Source organism: Myotis brandtii, unplaced genomic scaffold (genome assembly GCF_000412655.1).
Source record: "Myotis brandtii unplaced genomic scaffold, ASM41265v1 scaffold37, whole genome shotgun sequence".
Taxonomy (NCBI): domain Eukaryota; kingdom Metazoa; phylum Chordata; class Mammalia; order Chiroptera; family Vespertilionidae; genus Myotis; species Myotis brandtii.
Window position 1 is genome coordinate 1,561,197 of NW_005364225.1, and position 26,704 is coordinate 1,587,900.

General features: G+C 36.0%; 1 protein-coding gene across 1 annotated transcript in view; it reads left to right on the top strand.

Annotated features, from left to right (window-relative positions):
• Positions 1-26,704, top strand: part of CNTN5 (contactin 5) — a 1,092,962-nt gene that overhangs the window by 726,238 nt on the left and 340,020 nt on the right. The window contains exon 7 of the mRNA XM_005872208.2: positions 8,674-8,769. Within this exon, the coding sequence (XP_005872270.1) occupies positions 8,674-8,769 (96 nt within the window). The remainder of the gene's footprint in view (positions 1-8,673; positions 8,770-26,704) is intronic.

Consider the following 26,704-nt stretch of genomic DNA (forward strand, 5'->3'; position numbering starts at 1 on the left):
GCGACTGTCTGACTGACCAACCATTTTACTGTTCAACTGGTAGCTATGATGCACACTAACCACCAGGGGGCAGACACTCAACGCAGAGCTGCCGTGCTGTGGTGACTTGGCAGCTGCAGTTCTCAGGGGACCCACCTGGAACCAGACAGGAGGGAGCCAGATTATGGGGTGTGTCACCCGAGAACCACCCTCTCACAATCCAGGACCCCTTGGGGGATGTTAGAGAGCCAGTTTTGTCCCAATCCCCACAGGCCAGGCAGAGGGACCCCACTGGGCCTCTAGTATGGAAAATAAGAGCTTGTCCAGAAGAGCTGTTCTGAGTAGGAGCAAATAGAGCTAAAAATTTCCTTGGAGGAGTGGAAAGATATACAGCAGAGAAGTGTTTCCCTATAAAAATATGTAGTGTCCCAGAAATTTCAGATATTAATAGAAATAAATTAGATTTTTAAAATCAGACAGGGATACCCTAAGTTCACACAAAGTAGAAGAGCAGACATTCCTGTCAACTTCAAACTTCATAGATCCATCTGGTGGCTTGGAGGTGTTATTGCATTCTAGTCTTCACTACTTTCTATGAATACAGAAGGATATCTTATGTCTAGTGGCCTATCATTTCTCCAAAACTGTAACCTTGGACTAACCCCTTTTTCTTTTATCTCCTGCTTAACAAAGATTGGAGCTGCATATATTTATATAGACATTAAAATATACTATATAAAGGACAATATATGACTTTAAATATAATTCATTTTGACATGAATGTAAACTCTCCTAATGTATAATTTAGAAGATAAGCAAGACACATTTTCTCAAGTATCTATAATAATAAAAGCGTAATATGCTAATTAGACCAGACAGCCAAAAGACCTTCCAGAGGCCCTTCCGGATGACCTTCCAGATGAAGCCAGGGCTGGGAGGGCCGAGGCAAGCCACTGCCGCTGTGAGGGCTGAGCCCCTTGCATGATTTCATGAATTGGGACTCTAGGGACCAAGACCTGCCCCTGTACCCACTGCAGCCTTGCAGCCCACAGTTCCTTTCAAGGTGTAGTTTTGTAAATAAATGGCATACATTTTATGCCAATAATAACGTTTAAGCCAGTTATCAAAACCTAAATACAAAATATAAAATTTCTTTAATTTACTTTTCATTGTAATACTAGATATTAGAAATATTCTTTCAAATATATTTTTTATTGTTGACACTATTACAGATATTCCCCATTTCTCCTCCCTTCATCTAGCCCCTGCCCTGCCCCAGGGTTTTACCACAATATTGTCTGTGTCCTTGGGCTATGCATATAACTATACATGTTCTTTGGTTGTTAATTTCTTACAGTCCCTCCCACACCCCTCTCCTCTGAGATCTGTCAGTCTGTTTCCTGTTTCCATGCCTCTGGACCTATTTTGTTTGTCAGTTTATTTTTTTCATTAGATTTCGCATATAAGTGAGATCATGTGACTGGCTTATTTCACTTTTTATTATACATATTTATTTTATATATTTGTATACTATATTTATATGTATTTATGTTTGCAGATTTAAATAAGTTCTGAAGCATAGGTAACATATAATTACACATTAAAATAGGTTCTGAATGATAGCTTGAAGTTAGAATTATAGCCAGTAAATTAAAATGTTGGAATGTTTAGTATCTTAGAGATTATCCTGTCCACATTTTGAAAATTGTTCTCTTCAGGCTATATCTGGCTATACAAGTGTTTCCTTTGGCCTTCACAGTGTTTATTAAAACTGATGACCCCTCAATGAGGCATACACTCTTGAATTGAGTTAGTTCCCACCATAATTATTATCTTATACTAGAGGCCCAGTGCACAAGATCCGTGCACTCGGGGTGGGGGTGGGGTGGTCCCTCAGCCTGGCCTTCACCTTCTTGCAGTCCAGGAGCCCTTGGGGGGTGTCCAACTGACAGCTTAGGCCCACTCCCCATGGGGACATCCTTAGCACGGCCGCGGAGGCTGGAGGGGCTCCCACCATCACCGCTGCACTCGCCAGCTGTGAGCCCTGTGAGAACACACTGACCACCAAGGGGCAGCTCCTGTGTTGAGTGTCTGCCACTTTGTGATCAGTGTGCATCATAGCAACTGGTCATTCAGCTGTTCGGTCAATTTGCATATTACCCTTTTATTATATAGGATACTTGCAACTTCACAGGCAAGTGGGTTTGTTTCCCTTGAATAAATTACATCTCTGATTTATAGATGAATAAGCAATTACAGGAAGGTTAAACCTTTGCTGCAAATTGCATAGCTAACTAGTGGAAGAGTTCAGATTAGAAGTAATGAGTCATACTTTTCACAACAGTGTTTTTTTATAAGATTAATCATAATGATTATAATTGCTTCCATTTATTGTGTTGTGCCATGTGTTGTACAAACTGCTTTATATAAATTATTATATTTAAGCCTTAAAAAACTATGAGATATACTAGAGGCCTGGTGCACAAAAATTTGTGTACTCGGGGGAGTCCCTCAGCCCGGCCTGTGCCCTCTCGCAGTCTGGGACCCCTCGGGGGATGTCCACCTGCTGGCTTAGGCCCGATCCCCAGGGGATCAGGCCTAAGCTGGCAGTCAGACATCCCTCTGGCAGCCCGGGAGCCCTCGGGGGATGTCCACTTGCTAGCGGGGAGCAGGCCTAGCTGCAATCGGACATCCTTAGCGCTGCTGAGGAGGCAGGAGAGGCTCCCACCACCACCGCTGTACTGGCAGCCGTCAGCCTGGCTTGTGGCTGAGCAGAGCTCCCCCTGTGGGAGCACACTGACCACCAGGGGGCATCTCCTGCATTGAGCATCTGCCCCCTGGTGGTCAGTGTGTGTCATAGTGACCAGTCAGTCCCAGTCGTTTTGCTGTTAGGGTCAATTTGCATATTACCCTTTTATTATATAGGATATTTTCATCCTCATTTTACAGATCAAGAAGCTGAAAGCGAGGGGTGAAGTAGCTTGTCTAGTTTTACCACTCTGCTTGTAATGATTGTCTGTAGTTGGACCAAGGTGGTCAGGTCACTATATTCACTCATGGAGCAATTGTTGGCCATGTACTCCCCAAGGAAAGGCTAAAACCTTAGGTGACCTGATTTTCTGTGGCAAAGGCAGTCTCTAAAGGGGCCAAGAGCTGAAAGTTCTCTGTCATTGGAACTCCCAACAGCTGGAACAAGTCCTTCATTGTATGGGAATTATAGGCATACATTGCAGGGTACTCTGTAGGTGGAGTATATGTAAGTGGATTTTAGATTACTTACGTTTCCCCAGGAATTGGCAGGGGAGGGGAGAGGGAGAAGTGGGGGAAGAAGTAGGAGTTTGTTTTGAAAGAGGGTTGTTGTAAAAGTATTGTCTAAAGGAGTGAGACAGAATGGACTCCATAAAAGTTAAATCAAATGTATAGAAACTCTGCCAGGGTTCATAGGTTTTTTGTACAAAGGGCCTGCCTGAGGTTCATGATCATGAATTTAGCAAAACTTGTCATCACTGTTGATGTTTTTCTCCATCCCCATTCCCTTTCCCAGAGGAAAATAGCTAGCTACTTCAATTTAACAAGCTTGAAGTTGTGCCAGGGGAATAAAATGGAGGGAGAAATGGGGAAGAAATCATGGCTGTAGGCAAGGAAGTAATTATCTAATAAGATATTATAAAAAGTAAAATAGCTAAAAAAGACAGATAGGCCCAAAAGCTTTATAGACAAAAATAAGATCTCTGAGTTTTAGTAACTTATGTACTAAATGAATTGGTTTAACTAAAAAACACCCTTCCCCCAATTTTATGGGTCTATAATATTCAAAATCTTAATAAGTGCTATATTATTTCTATTATATTTTTCTTTCCAATGCTTGGCCTTATAATTTCCTGATACTTTTAATGAATTTAACACTGATCTTAGTTTGGAAAAAAATTAGAAGTAAGCAAATATATTTTATTAATGAAATTGCTTATCCACAGTATAAAAAGTTAAGTCAAATGTCTACAACCCCTGCCTGGGTTCATAGACTATTGTCACATTAGTTAAACAAGTTTATATACAACTTTCACATTTGAAATTACTTCAGGACATACGTTATTCACAGTTGAAGTAGCTTTTTGTAATGCATATCAAGATACCAAAGAAAAGACCTAAGATCAAAAACATTTTTTTTAACACTCTTTGGATAATTTATCTTTTTACAAGAGCAATTATAATTTACTGTTTTACTTATAATGTAGATAAAATTGTCTCTTTCAAGGCAAACTTATACTAGCATGCTTTAATTTCCTCTTAATTGAAAACCCATTTGACTGGATGATTCATGTCTAAAAATATGTAAAGTGAAAATGGCAAGCCATAGTAAGAGATTATTCATCTGACCTGTCATAAATAACCATGGGAATGAAGAAGCTTTCATTATAACTTGTCATTATATCTTGTATATTTACCTCACCACATGTCCAGCTGTATCTTCATTCAATTCTTATCTTCATGTAATAGATGGAAAGGATTTTTGTAAATATATTTTTATTGATTTCAGAGAGGAACGGAGAGGGAGAGAGAGTTGGAAACATCAATGATGAGAGAGAATCATTGATTGGCTGCCTCCTGCATGTCCCTTACTGGGGATCAAGCCCACAACCTGGGTATGTGTCCTTGACCAGTAACAAACACCGGACCCTTTGGTCCACAGACCAATGCTCTATCCATTGAGCAAAACTGGCTAAGGTGGAAAGTATTTTTAACATACCTCTAATTAAATCAACTGATATTCTTAAAAGACAAATTTTATTAAAAATTAACCTTTTTTATTGTTTTCGGGGGGGAGGGAGAGAGAGAGAGAGAGAGAGAAACATCAATGATGAAAAAGAATCATTGATTGGCTGCCTCCTCCTGAATGCCCTCAACAGGGGATTGAACCCACAACCCAGGTATGTGCCCTGACCAGGAATCCAACAGTGACCTTCTGGTTCATAGGTCAATGTTCAGCCACTGAGCCATGCTGGCCAGGCTATAAGTAATATTTTTTTAAAAGTGATGTGATATCTCATCACAGATGACATAACAAATGTTTTAAATAATTGTTTCAGTCCTTGTAAGTTTAGCATCAATTTTATTGTCAACTTCTAATAATTTACAAATGTATATAACATATATTCTTAAGTGCTTATCTTACCCTATATATAGTATTCTTACCACACACACTCTACCTTCACTTGGAATTTGTCAACTACCTGTTTTCCTTTTTGTATTGTATACATATATATTTTAAGCTGACTCAATACTTTGTGGAATAATGCAGGGAAGAAAAGAAAGGAATCAAGAAGGCATGCAGAAAGGAGGGAAGAAAGGAAGGCAGGGAGGCAGGAAGGCAAGAAGGCAGGAAGGCAGGAAGGCAGGGAGGAAGGGAGGAAGGGAGGAAGGGAGGAAGGGAGGGAGGGAGGAAGGAATGGAGGAAGGGAAGGGGGGAGGAAGGAGAGAGAGAGAGAGAGAGAGAGAGTTGGTATATTGGTGTGCTTGTAGCTTACATTTAACAGAATAGCAAAAGCATCTGCATGGGAAATGTGCATGGCATGTGGCATGTACTGGTAACTCATAAGTATGACTGTGACAGAAGCTATGATGCTTTGGGTTCATGCATCTATTAGTGGCACAGACTCCTCTGAGCTGGGTCTTTGGACATTTGGCCCAAGTATGGATGATTAGCTCATATATCTATATCTTTTCTCTGAAGCTTTTCTGTATCCCCAGTACCTATCTTAGCGTTCGATGTGAAGTTTGCAATGATAAAATTTTGTTAAATGAATTGAAGAAATTTGTCTCCCATCTTGTCAATGAGCTTCAAATCACACATCCTAAATCTACATTCTGTCATGTGAAGCTCTCAATTCCATCATTAATTTGCACACCTCTTTTTCTTCGCATGGTTTATCGAGGATGAATAGGTGTAATAATTTTGTAAGCTGCAGTTCTGGTTAAAGCTCCACTATTAAACTGCATGAGCTTCTGAACTTTGAAAAAGCATGAGAAAAGACACAGCCCAGGGCCCTGTGAGTCTTGACCACAAACTTTCTCTTCCAGCCTATTGCTTATGTATTTGTCCATACCCTTTATAGTAAGTCCAGAAAAAGGTTTATTTCAGTTCGTATGTTAAACCTGAACCTTTTGCTTCCTTTCTCTCCTTGATATATCAGCATGTGTATCTATTAATAATGGGATAAGCACTCCAAGTTCTCTGATGAGTACTTCCCAAGAGATTAGCTGCTTTCTGTTTGCAATGAGATAAAAACAACCAGCTGTATTTTCACTCAGATTGCACTCTCTAGTTGCCATCCCCACTCCAACCAAGAAATTTCCCCACAAATCATTCTGCCTCAGATTAAGCAGAATCTTAAGTGACACAAGGACCACTTTCACATTACAAAAACAATTCACTTTTTTTTGTAGGCAGCAGGATTTAAATTATAAAAACACACTCTCCATAAAAATGCAGACCTCTTTTCAGTGTTCTCTATATGTCTTTATGAAATATAAAAATGAGTTATTAACAATTGAAACAATCAACTTATCTTTGTACACCTGGTGCTATAATACCTAGGAAATAATGACACAGAGACAGTTCCATGAGGACATGTTGAATTGTACCTGTGTTAACAGGTGGTACAAAATAAAGTAATTATAGATGAATGTTATCTTTTGGGTCATTTTGATCTCAAAACACAATTCAGGTCATAACAATTCCATAATTGTCTTTTCTGCTTTGTGTCTATTTTCTAGCCCATGCCTATACTTGAATTTCTCAGGAACAGGCATTAATTTAGTACTGTTTTCTATTAAAAGATTCTTTTTAACTATAATAGGTTGATTAGAAATATCATAAGAAGCATAATATAAAGTTGTAGTGGTAAATGTGTTGGAAGCTACTCTTATACTTTTCAGAAACCATTTATGAAATAGAATTAAATTGATATCCAAATAGCTTTCCAGAGTTTATAAATTCAATGAAGATGAAAAGAAGAAAGTAAAACCATATATTCTCTAAAGAGATGTTACAGCCTTGCTGCAACCATGCCTTACTGTGTGGCTACTGCACTGTGTGTAGTAGAATCAAAGCAAGTCAACTTAGAAACCTAGCCATGCTTTGTTTTCATATTGAGATCACTTTTTGGAAAAAAAGAAAACTTCTATCTCTAAGAATTTAACATCTGAAAATGGATGAACTTGATTTTTACTAGAAGTTAGTGTGTATGTTTTCAAATGAAAACAACAACCACCAAAAAAAAAAAAAATAGAACTAGGACAATGCTCTCTTGCCACTTGGAGAAACAGATAAATATTTATAATGAAACACAGAATTATGTGTAAAATGCTAAACACTTTTTTTTAATAATTAATACCTCTTTGACTATTTATTTGTCATTCTGCCATTACTATTTATTAGTCCTTTATGATTTTGAATGTATTTAAGATTATTCTATTATAAATTCAGCATATCAGTAAATTGTTAACCATCTCTCACAAAAGTAAGGTTAGAATCGTTCTTAGGATATTGAAGTTAATGATTTATCTCCTTCCTATCCACTTATTATATTTTTCTTGACTGCTTGGTTTAATCATTTGTCAGATTAACAAAGATTAAATTTGAGGGTCTGCGTTGTATTACTCTAAAATATACTATTTTTATCATGAAATATGAAAAGTTTAAGAAAGTCTCTTTTGTAATTGATGAATAATGGAAGGAAAGGCAGAACATTTTCCACAAGCATTTCTCACCATGGGAACATGTTTTTACAGATTGAGAATTCTGGGACAATGTTTATTTATGAAAATACTAAACTCCTACCATTTCTAAGAAACTATTCTAAAAATCATGTCTTTGATCAACTTAGCCCAAGAAATGGGAAAGGTACATATGTACTGAACTATGAATGTGTTAATAAACAATATGAGAAATGAAAATATTACACATAATTCTTTTTTAGGTGACTTTATTTTTAGGAAAGTATTCAAAATTGTGGAAATGTCACATAATTTAAGGGAAGGCAATTGAACCCCAATCAATGCTATAATCCTTCAGATCTATACGTGTTTTGATAGCTGTAATACTCCCAGCGTAATCAAAATAGATGAGTGTAATTAATTCATAAGGCCATTCCAGGCTTCTATAAAATGAAAGTAACATGACTGATTCACTCACATTTATAGGAAAAAAACCATTTTATAGCCTCATTATGTTTTCCTAGAGCAAAAGTCTCTAATTTGACAAATGCATGCTTGGTTTTACACACGGTTCCCAGCTTGACATATCATGAGGCATGTGGTTGGACAGCAGGTACCCCTAACCACTTCTATTCCTCTTCTCACTATGCATGAAGGGGTTTTATTGGCAGTAGAAAAATCAGTACGTAGGAAATATTATAAAGAAATAAAAGAAAGATACTGTGTGTTATAAATGACTAATTTCTTCTTGCACTGGCAACTTGTATGCACTGTAGATAAAGAGTGTGCATACAGTCTGAAAATCATGGTACTTAAAATGGGCCGGTGTAGATTTCTTTTTAAGGCCCTCCTATCACTACTTAACAAACAAGAAGAAACCCTGTCTGGATAGGAGAGAAAAGTAAGTACAAGTTACAAAAGTAGTAACTCTTTACACTCCTTTATGCCCTGTGTCTAAATGCTGTGTTATGTTGACAGATCTGGGGAATTTTAGTGGCCGGACGAGAAGTGCAGTCTCTGTGAGGGAAGGCCAGGGGGTTGTTCTGCTGTGCTCGCCTCCGCCTCATTCACCAGGTACAGTAGGATCCATTCTCTATTGTTGCTGCTCTCCTTCACTACGTGCTCACCCTTTAGAGGGTGCATTGACTGGGGAACCTTCTAGGTGAAATGTGCATGGTTTTCTTGAAATGTGTCAGGGTTCCGGGCATGTAATTAAAGTTCATATACTCTAAACATCACCAGGCAAGAGACTGAGCTCCTGTGATGACATTGTTTTATTGCCATTCTCACTTCTGACTGTTGTAGTTATGTCTCTGCCTGCCACCAGTGAGGAATATATTGCCTGGAGCACGAGGGAAGTGATAAGAAGCTGAGAGAGTAAAAAGCTTTCACAATTGTTTGGAGTGTCAGGGTCGAGTTAACTGAATACCAGTGTGCGTCTTGTTTCAGAAGATAAGCTGGACACTGGGTTGTGTGTGATATTTATCACACTGAAACAAAAACTGCGAGGACATATTTTTATGAGTTTCAAACAAAATTATAGTATACTTATCATTTTTTGGCTACTGGAGCTCTTGTAAAAGTCATGAATAGGTAAGTACTTTATGGAGTTTGGAGTAACATAATAGTAAATTGTGCTCAGGTTAATTATAGTCCCGTTGGCCAACTCAAAGCTAATTATACTCATTTTGTTTGAGTCCTATAATTTAAAATGAGTACCTGTTTGTGCCTCAGTATAGTTTTCCTATAATACAATTTAACAGTGTCCAGCATCTGAGAGAGAAAGAGAGTCAATGTCTATGTCTATCTGAGAAATAATGAAGACCTTAGAGTTAACAATTGGAAACAGAATTGAGGGTACTGGCATCTCAATAATTTTTTCTTCTTTTTTTTTAGTATGAAAGCCACACTTGTTTTTAGGTTGTACTATTGGTCTAAAAAAAGGGTCCAATTTTGTCCCACCATAGATAATTCTTATCATAAGCTACAATAGGACCTTGTTCAATTTTCTTAAGGGTTTCTCACCTTTACCTGATCCTCCTCCTGATGTTTTTAATGGAAAGAAAAGTACATTATATTTCAAAAGGAAAACATTTGAAATAATTTTATTTTGAAATTATTAGTAGTAATAATTTCTGAGTTGTACCTACTTAAATATTACATGTCATTTCAGTTACTCCATTCCTTCCGTGATTTTTACTGGAGACGTTTTAGTAAAAATATCTAGTCTCACCTGCATGTGATTTGAGATCTAGATTCTTTCAAGACAATGTTTTAACTTTTTTTTATAGATAAGTTAAAATAATTTTAACAAGTTTAGGAAAATCCTATAGCATTAATATATGTTATGTCTAATGGGTTATTAGACAGATTTTGTTTGAAAAGCAGTGTTAGATGAATAATTATTATGGATAAAAAGGAGGAGAAACCAATAGGCCCCATAGAGGATGGAAGTATTCATTGGCAGACTTATAGGCATTAACAACATGAAGTGACTCATGTGGGAAAAAGCAAGATTTTCCGAGATATAATTTATATTGCAAGGCTGCTGGAACATGTTTTAAAAAGAAGTTAAATGGCAGAGGATGGTGTAAGAAATAAAACTGCAAGCCTACATACACACATACTGATTATCCAATTTGCAAAGACGACTATATAGAAAAGCTTTCCAGTGGGAAAGAAATATATAATGAATTACGTACATGATAAGTGTAAGATAAAAAATATGTATTAATAATTGATTAAATAAAAATGTGATCTCAGGTTGAGACTACAAGAGAAAAGCCAGATGATTGCTATTGTAGATAAGTCATAAGAAATATTAGACTGATTATATAATTTAAGATTGCAGGACAGGTTGTATTCTACTAAGTACTCATTGTTATGTCAAATTATCTACTCAAACGTCACTGTTATCACAACAAAGTTTTGGGGGAGATGTGATGACCCACTATAGCTCAGCATTCAGGCCAATGTCTAACACTTACCAGATGAGTAGTTACCCTGATCAGCCAAATCCTACACATCTTTATCTTTGTTGAATATTCCTTCAAGATTCTGGCTCCAATTGAAACTTTTATATTCCCTGAAGCTATAGCTTTCCTGCAGCCTTTTAAAGTTATGGCTGTTTATTCTCCCAAATTGCATGTACATTGTGAGTTTAGAACATACATATCTCCTTTCTCCTCATTGCCCATTCTCTATTATTCCTCTTTGCAAACCCTCAGTTTTGAATTTCAAGCCATCAGACTCTACTCTCCCTTGTTGCCGTCTTCAACACACTCCTTGCTCATTCCCTTTATTCCTTGAGATTTTTCTCCACCCACTCTCTCAGCTGATAACCATTTCATTGTGAAAGGAAAGCAATTAGAAGATAACGCCCACAGCCCACAACCTTCTTCACCAAATCACACACTCATTAGCTTCTGTACTGACAGGCTCTAGCTTCCCTTTTTAAATATAGAGACATTATTGTGCTTCTAAGGGTAATTCCTAAACTTGTGGGCTGTAGTTCTTTCTTTTCTCTTCCTCCTGCTCCTCCTCCTCCTTCGCCTGCCTTCCTTCCTTCCTTCCTTCCTTCCTTCCTTCCTTCCTTCCTTCCTTTCTCCTCCTCCACCAAGCTAAAGAAGTCACTTCAGTAATTCTCTCTTCTGCATCTTTACCAGAGATTGTTTATTTCCTTCTGGATCATTCTTAACATCATGCAACATTACTTCCCTTCCTCCACCTGAAAACAAAACAAAGCAAAGCTCTTGACTCATGTCCTCTTTCAGCTATTACCTAATTTTTTTTCCTGCTCCTCCTCATATCAAAACTTTCAAATGCTTAGTCTGTGTATATGCTATCTAGTTCCTCTCCTCTAGTTCTGTCTTTCTGTCGCTTTCTGGTATCTCTCTGATTCCTGTTCCCTGTTTCTCTTTCTCTCTTTTTAACAGATTGAGGTGAAATGTGATTCACATTATCCACATGGAAAAGTAAAATGTGGCATTTTATAGTTTTGCCAAAGTAACAAACTGAAACCTGGAGGATTGAATTTACTAGTTGAGACCACAATCATATTGAGACATAGTGCTTTAATTTTAACGCCTTACTTAATCAATTAAAAGGAAAAATTTAAGTGTCTTAGAGAAGTTGAGTCAAAAATTCTTGCTGAAGAGGCAGAGTAAGTGTAGAAAGAATAATCCAGGACTACTCAGTGAGAGAGAATTGGGTTTGATACCTGCTGTGGCACCTATTAGCTATGACCTCAAAATGGCCTTTGATTTGGTGAGGTGAGATTGTATTTTGTGAAATGAGCAAATAACATGTACATACTAGAAATCTAAGATCCAGATTTCTGTCTCATCTAAATAGTCATATAGCTCATTATCTTATCATCACATACCTATTTAACTGGTGCATTATTTTATTTTGTTTCCCACTTTTGTTTTATTTCCTTCTTTCAAGTCATAATTAGTTTATCTTATTTTATCAGAATTTTATTATGTGAAGTAAAGTGTTGGAAATAAAAGTTTACTAATATTTTTATCTCCCCTAGTAAATTAAAAATGTATAAATTCATTATTTCAGAGAGGAAGGTAGAGGGAGTGAGAGAGAGAGAAATATCAATGAGAAAGAATCATTGATAGGCTGCCTCCTGTATGCCCCACCCTGGGAATGGAGCCTGCAACCTGGATATATGCTCTGACCAGGAACTGAACTGTGACCTCCTGATTCATAGGTTGACACTCAGCCACTGAGCAACACTGGCTGGGCAGATTATAAATTCTTCATGGGTACAAAACTTGCCACAACTTATTTATATCCCCAATGCTTAGCACAGTTCTTGACACTTAGTAGGTATTCACTTACTGCATGTTAAAGAACTGACTGAATGTGCTGATTCTAACAGTTAAATTTTATAGGGTTTTAGATAGTTCCTGTCAGCCTCCTGCTATCAGTTTATTGCAACCCATATTTATGACAAATATTTGGGTCACCCAATATCACATTAAAATATTACAATTTCAAAGTATAACAGCTACTATGATTCAGAGGTAACTATGTGGAATTATAAATAGTTTATACATCAGAGAATATTAAATAATATTCAGAAATCGCCCCAAAATCTATTTTCTCATTATCTCAAATGGATGTGTAAAGTGAATATTTTTCTGTGAATAAAAGCAAAAGCTAGAATTGCCTTATTTGCTAAGTTCTCCTGTTTACTTCCCAAGAGATCTTATTAATTCCTGTCAGTAACATCTGTGAATGAAGGCATCTTGATTATATACTGAAGCACTTATTCATCTACCAGGAAATAAACATATTTTTCTAAAGTATTAATCACATCTGCTCAAGATTATTTTTGTTGCTAAAAAACACCTCTGTCAGTTTAGTGATTTTGAAATTCAAGGTTATACTGTAAAGAATATCTGTGTGGAAATGTACAAACAATCCCCATAAAACCTATAACCATGTAAAACATTATTTTATGGTTTAGAGGTTATCACCACAGATACTTTTAAAAAAAGAAGTTAGTAACTACATTTGACTTTAAACATGTTCTGGTCCTATTTTGTTCAGAAACATAAATCTAAGAAACACATTAAAGTGGGACTTAAAATTTTTGTACAAAGTATTATGTTCTAGTAAAAAATATATGACTATCCCACTGTACAATATAATAATCACATTTTCACAATTAGTATGCTATGTAATTCTTGAAAAATATATGAGAGTTAGAGATTATTGTGATGCCTGTTCTATTGATGAAGAATTTAAGCTTTAGAAAGATTAAATAAAACACTTAAGCTCTCATACTTAGCAAGTGATGGAACCAGGATTTCAATCTTTGATGTATTTTATACCATAGAATGTGCATTTTAGTTAAAGCTTTACTAAAAGTTTTATAGCATGAATATAAACAAAACTTTTTTAACAATGGAATTATTGACTTTTCAAAAATAATGCTTATTTTATTATTATATCAAATTTTTAACTTATTTTTTTATTCAATAAATGTTTACTGGGTGCCTATTCTCTATTAACTAATGAGTTTAGGCTATTTATATTTATTTCTACTATCTTAATTTGAACTAGTAATCCTGTTTTTTTCTATAATTCATTTGCCCTATTTTCATATTCATTATCATTTTTAAATAACAGAAGGTTTTTTAATTGTATTTTTTCTTTCTACTCATGTTTTATTTATGTTATTTAGAAATTATACATAAAATCATAATGTGGCTACATGACATCATTTGATCACTTTAAATATTATTGCTCTTGGTAATTAATTGATCTATTTATTCATTGCCAAATAGAATTTGAAGAAGAAAAGGAACTCAAGTTTATGGCTCTGTGACTATTTCCTATTAACTAAGAAATAAAGTTCATTTAGGACAAAATAAGACTAGTTGAATTATGGATACCTATTGTTATGACAGAAAATTGAATAGATACATCTGAAGTCTAGAAAAGGGACCTGAGCAAAAGATTATAACTTTAGGCATAATCAACATAAGATTGGTAGGAATTCCTCAGGGACACTGCTTACGGTAAGAACAGCATATACTTTTATTTCTGTACTAAATAGTGGAGGGGAAAAGATCTAGTTCTTTAGTTTCTATGATACCAACCAATTTAAATAACTTCCAGTTACTAGAAGAATTTGGGCATTTATGTGGCATAGTTTAGGGATATTTCAAATCTACATTGAAATTACTAACATCTACAACTTACATTTTTTTTTCTCCAAATGGTTGTACATTTAAGTTAATGATTCATGGACTAAGGATTGTATTACTGTAGTTCTCAAAAAGCTCTAGAAGCCTGAAAGGTTAATGCATCTCATAGATGCTCAGGAGCACCAGGTGCTCTAAGGTTGTGGTTATATCCTCAAGAGGAAATAGCCAGAATTACTCTTTGGCATGTCTCTTATTTGCAGAGAACAAGGTACAAAAAGAGCATAAAAGATGCAAAAGCTGTTTCAACAAACTTGACAATAAATAGGAGAAACACATAAAGCAACTCATTGCCAGAGAAAAAGCATAAAATATAAGGAACAGATTTCAAAAATATTTTATCATTTTTTAAAATTCTACTGACCAGACACCTAATTTACATAAACTGTTCTCAATTCTAACAGCCAAGTATGTTTTTGCCTTGGTGATCTTGTGAAGTTATGTAGTATTGAGTCCCAAGCAAAAGAGATTCCCAGTCTTTGATACATCTGATTCCCTACAAATTAAAAACCATAGACACAGGTCCATCCAGCTCTCTGAAACATGCTCTGCAAGCCAACCAGTCCCTTTACCATCACTCCTTCAATCACCGAACCATGGTAAATACTAGTTAGTGCTAGTCATGGGGAATACTAGTTAGTGCTGAATGGGTACTGGTCTCAAAATGGTAAAGGAGAATAAAACCATAATAATTGGTTATACAGTAAGAACCAAGAAAACTGGATTAAGGGCATTATGTGAAAATGTACAGATGAAACATTTTATTTCTGCATATATATTTTGAGCCATCATTGAATATAGTAGCATGTATAATGATCTATATAGCAAATCTCCTGTGCTTTAACACACTGCAAATACAGTATATTGAACTTGGTTGTCTCTTTCATAATTCCTCATTGTAAATCTCTAATATATAATTTTTTTTTCAATTTAGAAAAATACTCAAACAGCAATGGACACTGGAGGACTAATAACCCTGGTCCTGTCCCAGATGCTAAACCTTAGTAACCCCTCATTGCCCATAGCCCTGGGACTCCTCCTCTGTGAAGTATTGGTTAAAATAGAGCTAAGGAGGCGTTCAGGTTTCATGTATAAGCTATAACACTCAGCTGAGACATTTTATACTAAAAAAAATAGAATTTTTGTTTTCTTTAGAGTGAAATATTTTTTACCTCAACCTTATGTAAAACAGGCAGACAGGTTTGCCAGCCTCAAATCCACTGTAGAACCAGGTCCTGTGTAAGTAAACAGATCCAGAGGATACAAGTAGGTGGTCCCTGAAACAATGTGAATGTGATGAGGGATGCTAGATAGTCTCTGCTTCTAAATAGTATACTAAACTATTCATAATATTTCACCTGGAATTTCCACTCAGAGAGCCAGGGATCCCTGTCCTGACTCTGACACTTAATTGGCTTTGTTGGTTAAATTAAGCCTGATCTTTGCTGTAAAGAAAGAGCAATAAAAACTACCTCACAGGACTGTTGTAAGAATGAAGAGATCATTTATGTAAAGCAATTAGCCTGATGCTTAGAGGATAGTAAGTATTCAATTCAATTTTTCTTGAAGATTTATCTTCAAGAATCCTCTTTAAAATGCTTGTGAGAAAGGTGACACCTTCAATTATTAGCTGCTAAGATTAATTACCAGTTGACAGGTATTAGTTGCCGTCAAACTGACAAGGCAATTAGAAGATGAGTGGCACTTGGAAATGTGAATCTGAGGGTTTGCGATGGGAGAGGGGTCAGTGAAGAGAAAAATAAAACCAGACAGTGAAGTGAAAGGGCACCAGGTATCATTGCTCTCTTCAGGGGTTTCCTCATCCTAGAATAGTTGGTACCAGAAAGTATTCTCATGGAACGGGCCTCTATAAAATGGGAACCAAAATTTTACAAAGATGAAAACAAAGCATTCGGTTGACATTTTTTTCTTAAAAAATGAAATTTTACATCACAAAATCTAAGCCTCATAACTTAAAAATTATTGAATAACTGTAACTGAGAAAAAACAACTCAAGAAGTAGTTTTGCACCCCTTTTCCTACAAAATAGTACGATAATATGACACTCCCTGCTTCAACTTTTGTGCCAAGATAACAAAAAGTAATTGTCCCCAAAATATCTGAGTTCAGCAGTTTTCCCAAGGCCTTTCTTAATTATTTGATTTCTAATTCTTACATGTCAAAGCATGTATGATCCACATGCTTGTAGTTACTGGTCACTTGATTTGATCTCTGTTCGTGACTATGCTCTAAAGATCTCAGCCATGTTCCACATTTGCCTTTATTAAATTCATGAAATCCACAATTTTGCAATATTTGCAGGTTCACTTTGCAATTTTAAAAGTGATCAATTAATTTGTCATTATAGCCATCTGACCATAATTTTGGTTCCCTGAAAAATGTTGTAATCACATGGACATGGGTTAAATTATTAGGACACAGAGAACTCTGTTGTTCAATTCTGACTAGGCTCAGCCATCTCACTAGACTAAGAGAAGACAAGAAAACCAATTATTTTCATTTTCCATAGAGTATCTTATTTCACCTTTATTTCTGCTTTATAAGTTTATTATTATAAATTATGTTTTATAAATGAGGATATTGAAACTCCAAAAGAAACTTGTCTAAAGTCCCACACCTAGTAAATAAAATGACAAAGATTCAGGTATGTGTAATTCCAATTCCAGTGTTCTTTTGACAATAGCCATATGGTCTTTCCACACCATTATGCTGAAATTTTATTGAAAATCCCTATTTTGTGGAAACATAGACACTGGTCAATATATTTATTCCATCTATTCAAATGAATAAGTAATTTAATCAATTATTTTTGTTGACTTGACCAAATTGTTAACTGAATTGAACATTCAGCACTGCCAAAATCAAGTATATAAATAATATATGAAAGTAAATAATGTGTATGTAGAAATTTTATTATTTTTACCAAATAGAATAAGGCAATGCTCATGTCTCTATCTCAACAATTGCTTAGAAGTCAGACAGGATAGGTGAGAATGCAAGCATAGTGAATGAAATGATAGAGAAATAAATAAATTATTTAATTTTATTATGGATGTTTTTCTGTGGAAGTAAAAGAATAAGAATACAATTTTTATACCCTTGAATTACCCAGAAAATGACTGTTTTATCACAGGCTTTGCTTGAGCTGCACTTTGTCATAATATGTTCTCTAGATGTCACTGGAAAGAAAAACTCAATGTGTTTTGAAGTATTTGATTTTTTAACTATGTCTGGTAAAATTTATACATGGAAAGCCAAGTATAACAAAGTAAACACTTCAACCTGGAGGTTGTTTTAGACTATTTAGACAGGGAAGATGAGAAAAGAGACCATTGCTATAACCTGCTTTTTCTTTCTTACATTTTTTGGGATTTCTGCATAGATTTCTACATTTTTGCTTGGGTTCACTTAATTATCATTGTTTGTTTGATTGGATTTGATCACATATTTTAAACTCCTTTAAAATAATCTATTTTTCCCTTGTTATGAGATATTTATTCTATACCAAAGAATGTGGAAATAGTGGGCCAGGAAAGCAAGCTGCTTACTCCTTGGGTTATTTATTGGCTCATATTACCTGGAATAACTAGTATTTTTATGTTATGTTGATATAAATCCCCACTTTCATTTCATTTGAACAACCAGTCAAATTAGTGTAGTAAAATGCAGCTAAGTTATATTTACTTGATGAACTTATAAATTAAAAGGTCTCACATTTTCTGAAAAATTTAATGCGCCTCTCTTCCATATACTATGGCATACCAAAGAAATCATATCTTCTCATGGACTCTGACCACATAAGGGAAGATCATAAAAAGAAACACACACATAATGGAGTCAGATAGTTCAGTGTGAATCCCAATTATACCATTTACTCAAATGTTGGTTCAGGTGACAAGGAATAAAACTTAGCCCAGCCTCGGTTTCTACCCTTGAAAAATGGGATTAATAAGAGCCTGGAATTTATACAATACTTTACAATGATATATTCCTATTTTCTTCCAAACTTATCAGGTAATTAAATAGTAAAATTGATATTGAGAACAATAGACAGCAATCACATTGATTCAAAAAAGAAAAGCCAAGGAAAACAAGCAGCAGGTGCTGGCTTTAAATAGAGATTGGTTAGCACAGAAAAATCATGGGATCAATAATGCCCCAGTCCAGTTCTTTGCTTTCATCTCTAAGAAATTGTACTAGTCTTTGTCCATGTTGTATTTCATTCACTGAACCAAGCGCAATCTCATCAAAGCTAAAGTCTTCTCAATCAGGGGTCAGCAAACTTTTTCTGTAAATTGCCAAATAATAAGTATGTTTTAACTTCGTGGGCCATCGGCACTCTGCCACAGTTACTCCACTCTGCTTCTGTAGCATAAAAGTAGACATTGAAAATACAAAAACGAATGAGGGCACCTCTCTTGTAATACAGCATTATTTATGGACAGAAGCATTTGAATTCCATATGCTTTTCATTCATCTTTTGAATTTTTAAACTATTTAAAATGTAAAGTCCTTTTCTAGCTCATAGTCTATTAAGAAGCAGGCAGCCAACCAAAATTCTTTTCCCAGGCCTATTTTTGATTTAAGAGGCTTTCTTATTAAGGTATTTTTCTCCTAATTCTTCATGACCCTTCCCTCTTTATACTATATTTATGTTGGGATGAAGCAGGAACTAAATATACCTTATTTAGCATGTTTTGGTTGCATATGACAGAAAGTTAACTGAAAATAGCTTAAGCTGAATCCAAACAGGGAATGAATTGGCTCTTGACTGATTTATTAAAGGAAGAATAGCGTAAGTATTTAACTCTTGGACTCTGGGGTTAGAAAGATTCAACTCTGTCACTTTCCAGAAGTGTGACCTTAGAGAAATAATATAGCTTGCTCTTATAATAATTCCTTATTTTCAAAAGTTTTCATGTATGTGATAGTATCAGAGATTCAATGAGATAATATATGTAAAATGTTTAAATAGTGCCAGCTGTGTAGAAAATATTTCGTAACTTAGTGATTTTGAAGATACACCCATTATCGTTTTATTATTAAGTAAGAAAGAATGTAGCCTTCTCTACTCTACCCCTTATCAGCATTCTTAAGTGCCTATAAACAAGTTTCATGCTCTTGTCTAATTCCTGTCACATACTCCACCACTGCATGCCAATCATCTATGCATCTTATCTCTCCTCCTTGATATAGGCTGCTGAGGCAGTCTTTGCATCTTTGTACCTTTCATATGCTCATTAACACAGTGTGGATGTATTAAGTAGTCAATAGATACTACTAATTAATCTTCTTAAACCAGTTTATAAGGCTGGCCCAACAAACAGAGCTAAAATAACTCATTTTGTTGTTATTTTTCAGAAGATAATATTCTTTTTATTTTACTTTCAAGAAAATAAATGTAGCGATATAATTATTTAATAATGCTTAATATAAATCTTACTTGTAAATTAAAAAAGCCTTCATTTAGGAATTTCAATTAATGCTCTGAAATGGAAAATTAATATTTGAGTCATCAATACTTTAACTATTTTGTATAGCTACTTAAATATAGATTTAAAAAATGTATATATTTTTATTGCATTCAGAGAGAAAGATAAAGAGAGAGAGATAGAAACATCAATGATGAGAGAGAATCATTGATTGGCTGCCTCCTGCATGCCCCATACTGAGGATCAAGCCCAAAACCCAGGCATGTGCCCTGACAGGGAATTGAACCATAACCTCCTGGTTCATAGGTCAATGCTTAACCACCGGGCCATGCCAGCCAGGCAATTATAGATTATTTTTAATTAACTTTATAAAAAGTATAATTAACAAATAGTGAACATCAGCAATTTTATGTACAATTCAGTGAGTTTTGAAAATAAAGAATATAGTTGTATAATTACAACCAAATTATGACATAGAACATTTTCATCGCAAGAAATTCCCTAGTGCTTCTTTTTAACCAATTTCCTCCCCCTTGGCATCCACTGATCTACTGTCTGTTCTTAAATTTTGTCTTCACTATAAATTCTTTTAAAGGAAATCATACAGCAACCAAAAGCTGTTTTGAGCCCTAGCCAGTTTGGCTCAGTGGATAGAGCATTGGCCTGCTGACTGAAGGGTCCCCCTGGGTTCGTTTACAGTCAAGGGCACATGCCCGGATTATGGGTTCGACCTCCAATAGGGGGCGTGCAGGAGGCAGCCAATCAATGATTCTCTCTCATCATTGATATTTCTATTTCTCTCTCCCTCTCCCTTCCTCTTAGAAATCAATAAAAATATGTGTGTGTGTTTTCTTTTTAAAAAGATGTTTTGAGACTGGCTTTTTACACTTGGAATAATATGTTTGATATTCATTCATGCTACTGAGTCCATAGATAGTTCCTTTGGATTGCTGAGTAGTATTCTATTGTCTTAATATTGTCGCCAGTTTGGTTATCCATTCACCATATGATGATAATGGGCTGCTCTAAAATTCAGACAACTATGAATGATGGTTTCAGAATTAATAATAATCTACTGTTAACAGGAAACCCCTGGGTAGACTCGGGCTGCCTGTCACAATGTCCAGTAAGGAAGGCAGGGTTGAATCATACAAGGCTTACTGAGAAGACCAGCCAACCAAGAAGACAGGGAGCTTACAAGCATCCAACACCTGTCTTGCAGCAAGGTGCAGTGGACAGGATTATAAAGGGGAATGGGCTAGGCTAGGGTGAGGCTGGAAGTCCTGGAGGTTCACAGAACTCAGCTATTGTTCTTGGTCATCAGGCGATGAGATGATATCTTGGCTCCTGGTGGGGTCGGCCTGATCATGCTTAACGGTTCTGCTTGCTTGCTGGGTATAGTATACACTGTCCGCAGCTGAATCACCTCCTCAATCACGTTGTTTGGGATCAAAGGGAGTATGCAGGTGCACTGGCCTGAGAAATGAAACTTAGAAAAGAAAAAACCTTAACTCTCTATTCCTATATAAGAAACTTAACCCTCTATTTCTAAACATGTATGTATTTCAGAATTTCAAAATAGTATGATTATCTTTCAGATTAATTCAAGTGCTCTATCTATCAGATTATAAGTCCTCCCCTATCACTATGATGAAATTGAATAATAAACTATGAGTTTTTCTCTTTATGATTAATTTGGACCTGGACCTGGGTCCCCATGTTGGCTCAAGAGAATATCATGAGTTCTACTTGTAGCTTGCAGAGAAATGACTACCTGTTTCAGGGACATGTTGTTCTCAAGTAATAATTGTGATGAGTCTTTCCAGGTACCAGTTCATGAATTTAGGAAATGCCTACTGTATATTGCTTTGGCTTGTACAATAATTGAAGACTTACTCTTTTTTTCTTTTTCTTTTTTTTTGAATATATGTTTTTAAATATGTTGTATAAAGTCATGAGCCATATAACAATGTTTTGGTCAACTATGGACAACAACAGATAAGATTATAACAGAGCTGAATATTCCTGTCCCTAGTGACATCCTAATCATCACAGTGTGGCAGCACAGCGCATCACACAAATGCTTACCATTGTGTTGCAGTTGCCCATAATGTTCAGGAAGGTAACACGCATACAGATGTGTAGCCTAGTGATGGCGAACCTATGACACTCGAACTCATTTTTTTGGCTGATTTTTCTTTGTTAAATGGCATTTAAATATATAAAATAAATATCAAAAATATAAGTCTTTGTTTTACTATGGTTGCAAATATCAAAAAAATTCTATATGTGGCAGGGCACCAGAGTTAAGTTAGGGTTTTTCAAAATGCTGACACGCCGAGCTCAAAAGGTTCGCCATCACTGGCCTAGGAGCTGCTGCAGAACAGAATTTGCCAACCCAAATATGGTTATTTGGCATAAGGATTATCTTAGGCTGGCTAATTTTAAGATACAGTCCACCGGGGAGCTCTCAAAACCAAACAGAAGTTACCCTATCTAAAATATGTTTACATTTGTAAGGGAAATATCCATTTGTAAGAGTGTCACCCTTAGAAGAGGGAGATGACCTTTTCTCTAGAAACTCTTATCTATGAGTAAGACAATGACTTAAATCTGCATAGCAATCTTACCCTTGTTTTCTGTGCTTTTCCTGGTAACCTCCCCAAAACTGATTTTCTCCTTCCCCAACATCTTCTGCCTTCAGCTAAAGATGGTATTTATAGTGGTCACTTCCTTGGTGGCCTCAGCTACTTTGAGTTCTCTCCTTGAGTTTCCTGGCTCTCTCCTGTGTATATGGGAGATATACAAGTTATTAAACTTCTGTTTGCTTTTCTCCTGTTATCCTGTCTTTTATTGCAGGGATGTCTCAGCCAAAAACTCAGAAGGGTGGAGGGAAAATTATTTTTCCTCCCCTACAGAGCAACAGGTTGTACCATATGGTCCAGGTGTGTGTAGTAGGCTATGCCATCTAGGTGTGAGTTAAGTGCACTCTATAATGTTTGCACAAGGAGGAATCTGCTTAACAAAGAATTTCTCAGAATGTACCCCTGTTGTTAAGCAGCACACAAATATATATGTATATACATTTATTTTATAAGATGTAAAAAGATTAATAATTCAATAACAACCTGATATTCTTCAGATTCTATAACAATATGACCTTGGCATAATGAATTTAAATTAGCCTTTCTCAATCAGGGTTCCACAAGGAAATTAAGCCCTACAGAGGATGATTTGAGTGGCTGTTTTCTCAGTTCTTCCAAAGATGTTACATAGTTAGCACCATTCTAAATGAATAAAAGTTAATTTATTATATTCAATACATGCTTTAGGGCACTAGGGATTAGATGTTTTCAATAAGCAATATATTGGAAACATCGTTGCATATCAAAATTTATTTAAACTCCAATTTTATTTTAATGAATGCAGAGTATTCCAGAAAAATAATATAATTTATTTAACCTGATTTTTAATATTAGAGGTTTTAAAAGATTTATTGTTATTGTAAGTAGCCTTGTAATAAACATTAATAGATATCTGTATGCCGAATTCCCAGAGGTGGGATTTCCTTGTGAAAGTAGCAGCAGTACGTTAGGTTCATTGATAACTATTGTCAAAATGCCCTCTGAAAAGAGTGGAACCAGGTAACAGCCTCATCTAGTCATCGGTGCATAGCTGTGAGGCTCTCTTCTTAGCGCACTTGTGTCCTATTTTGTACCCTTTGCCAAACCTCTGAACTTCAAATTGTCGGATTTGTTAGTCCTTTATAGAGGAGCAGGGAGAGCAGGTATATTCTCCCGTTGATAAGTATTGTCAAAATGCCCTCTGAAAAGAGTGGAACCAGGTAACAGCCTCATCTAGTCATCGGTGCATAGCTGTGAGGCTCTCTTCTTAGCGCACTTGTGTCCTATTTTGTACCCTTTGCCAAACCTCTGAACTTCAAATTGTCGGATTTGTTAGTCCTTTATAGAGGAGCAGGGAGAGCAGGTATATTCTCCGATCCCTTTTACTTTGTTAGTCCTTTATAGAGGAGGTGTGTGGAGCAGGGAGAGCAGGTATATTCTCCGATCCCTTTTACAACCTTCTTTTTTAGTTTAATAAAGGACATTCATTGCCTTTCCCTCATGTGGACTCTGACTGCCCTCCTCTAGTTTCACCTGGTCCTTCCATGAAGAATAAAGATCCTATTCTTCCATCAACTCTGTTTCAAGAAAGTTGCTTTGCAAACTAGAAGGGCTCCACCTTCACAGCTCCCGTCCCTCTTCAATGTCCAGAGGGCACAAACCATTATTTTTTACCTCCTGCTGAAGACATTTGCAGAAGTTAAAAAAAATCTTTACCAACGATAATAAATAGCAGGAGGTGCAGGAATAAACATCCCATCTGCCTGCCCATTGGCTTATTCGCTTAAAATACAATTAGCGTGTTGCCTTAACAAACATCCCGTTAGTTTTCTTTCAGCTTTTTCAGTTTAGTAAAGTACTAAGATAATACATAGTTTGCTGCTTTTTTTAAATTTTATTTCTTCAGAGAGTTACAGGAACTAGGAGACCTTATCCAATTAATCCCCTGAAATGGCTTCACCTTTTTCTTTTTCCTTCTTCAAAAGGACATAGCCTGCTGTTAAGTGCTATAGCATTTTTGGATTAGATGAGAAGAAATCCAGACTCTCCCATAATAGCAAAGGGGTTATATGTGACCCTTATTAAAAGTCCAAACAATATAAAATATCATGGCCTTATCTCTCTAACTTCCTGGTTGCCCTGCATCCCAGGGAGAGGGTCAGGGCATGGGGAGGATGATAGTCTCTGGGGATCAGGCTGCCAGATGCCACTTAAGAAGTGAAGAAAGTAAAATATCAAGCACCACTGTCGTCTTTGTTTCACCATATAAATAATCAAAATGCCCTTAGCTGAAATGGAAGTCCACTGTCGTACATGCGAGGTTCCCCTTAAATATTAAGCACAGGTGAGGCAGGAAACGTGATCGAAACCTGTTCTTTCACTGACAAACAAAAGAAAACAATATTGATAGCATCCTTACCACATGAAAGGCAAAGCTAAGCTCATTCCTGGATTAATCAAGTTAATGCAATACATATCAAATAGGTCTTTGTACCATTATTATTATTTTTACTTTGCAGATGAAAACACAGAGCGGGGAAAAAAGGATTCTTTAGTTAGTTCTATGATATTTTGGCATTTTTTGTGTATTTAAGATAGCCTTTTCAAATGTTTTTAGCATCTTGTTAAGCAGAATCTTTTAGACCCATAAAAACATAATGAGCAGTGCGACTCTAATTAGAATATGCCCATGTGTAATGGGGAGAGAACGAGTTGGCTACTCAGAGTTGCAGTTCCAAGATAGCTCTGGAAAGCTGGTCAGGAGGTTAGTGATATAAATGCATTCTCTTACGCTGTCCTTCTATATTGCAAAGTGGCCTTAAGATAACAAGCATAAAAAAATGAGTGCCCTTAGACATGGTGGGTCATTCATTGGAATCGCTCTTCCCCTCAGGGAGAATGAGAGTGTGGAGGGAGAGAACAGTGTGACCTCTCCCAATTAACACGGTACTGATGCTGGCGGAATGGCCCCGGTGGCAGGGCTGTGTTTCCAAGATGTGTGTTCGGGCTGAGGTCCAGGTTACGTCAACAAGTATCATTCTGGGTGCCCTTTCAGTGGCTCTATATTGGACACAAGAGAAAGACAGAAAAGGGAAAGATAAGGGAAAACGATGGGCTATGTTTTTAAAGTACTTGAGAACTTTGCTTTTCCTTTGGGAGATGAGCTTTTTCTGAGCCTTATGTGCAGCTGCAGCCTGAAGTTTGACAAACGGGCCAGGAAGCTGGGAAAGAATATAACAGCAGTACTACTTTCCCAATGGAAAGGGGTACTCCTAAATGTTACAGTGCTTCAGTCTGAAGTTTGACTAGTAGAATGCCTTTAACCTAGAGTTGAAGCAAGCAGCAATACACTGTGGAGGGTTTAGCCTACACTGAGAATACACACTTTTTCATTTTATATCTTTCCCTGTGTTTACTTAAAAAAAACACACAAACCCAAAAAACCTATTGCTAAATATGTAGAATTCTGCCTTCTGTTTTGGGGCAATGTTTGTATCATACAAGTGGCTACAAAGCTTTTAAAGCATATATTGTATTCTTTTTCTAAGAATGAGATCCAACAAAGAAATAAACAAAAAACTTAGATTTTTAAATGACTGTGAGCAAGAGGTGTAATTGGTGCTAATATAGTTTCTGTGCTAATAATGCTTAGAGTTTGCAAATCAGGAATAATATAGGCCAAGTGGCTCCTTACATCAGGGAAGTCCTCATAGTTCCAATTCCTGCCTACGATTCTGGTCGCAACAAGATGCATGCCCTTTTCTCTGCCATGTACAGAAAAAAACTACCTAATTTAATCAATCCTTAGTTTAAATTCTATGAAATTTAGATAATCAATCATATTTTTATAAATAATATAGAATTCTTAGCAAAACACCTAACCAGAATAAGTGCTTAATGTATTTACAGGTACTTACTATGTGACATGTAAGAGAAAATGCCCTTCTTTGGAATAATCAAATATTGTATCTCCTTGGGCAATCAAGACATATGTTTGGAAGTGAAAGAAGCTAGTAATAACCCTGAATTATTTTAAGTTAAGTCAGATGAGAGAAAATAGGTTGTTAATTCAGTGCCAGTTGAGTTAAGATAATCTGGGAATTTTGTCCTCATATACAGATTTTCCCTACCTCAAAAATATTTAGATAAAAGATATTCTAAATTAAAAACAATTTTATTTTCTTTTCAATTACAGTTGACATTAAAT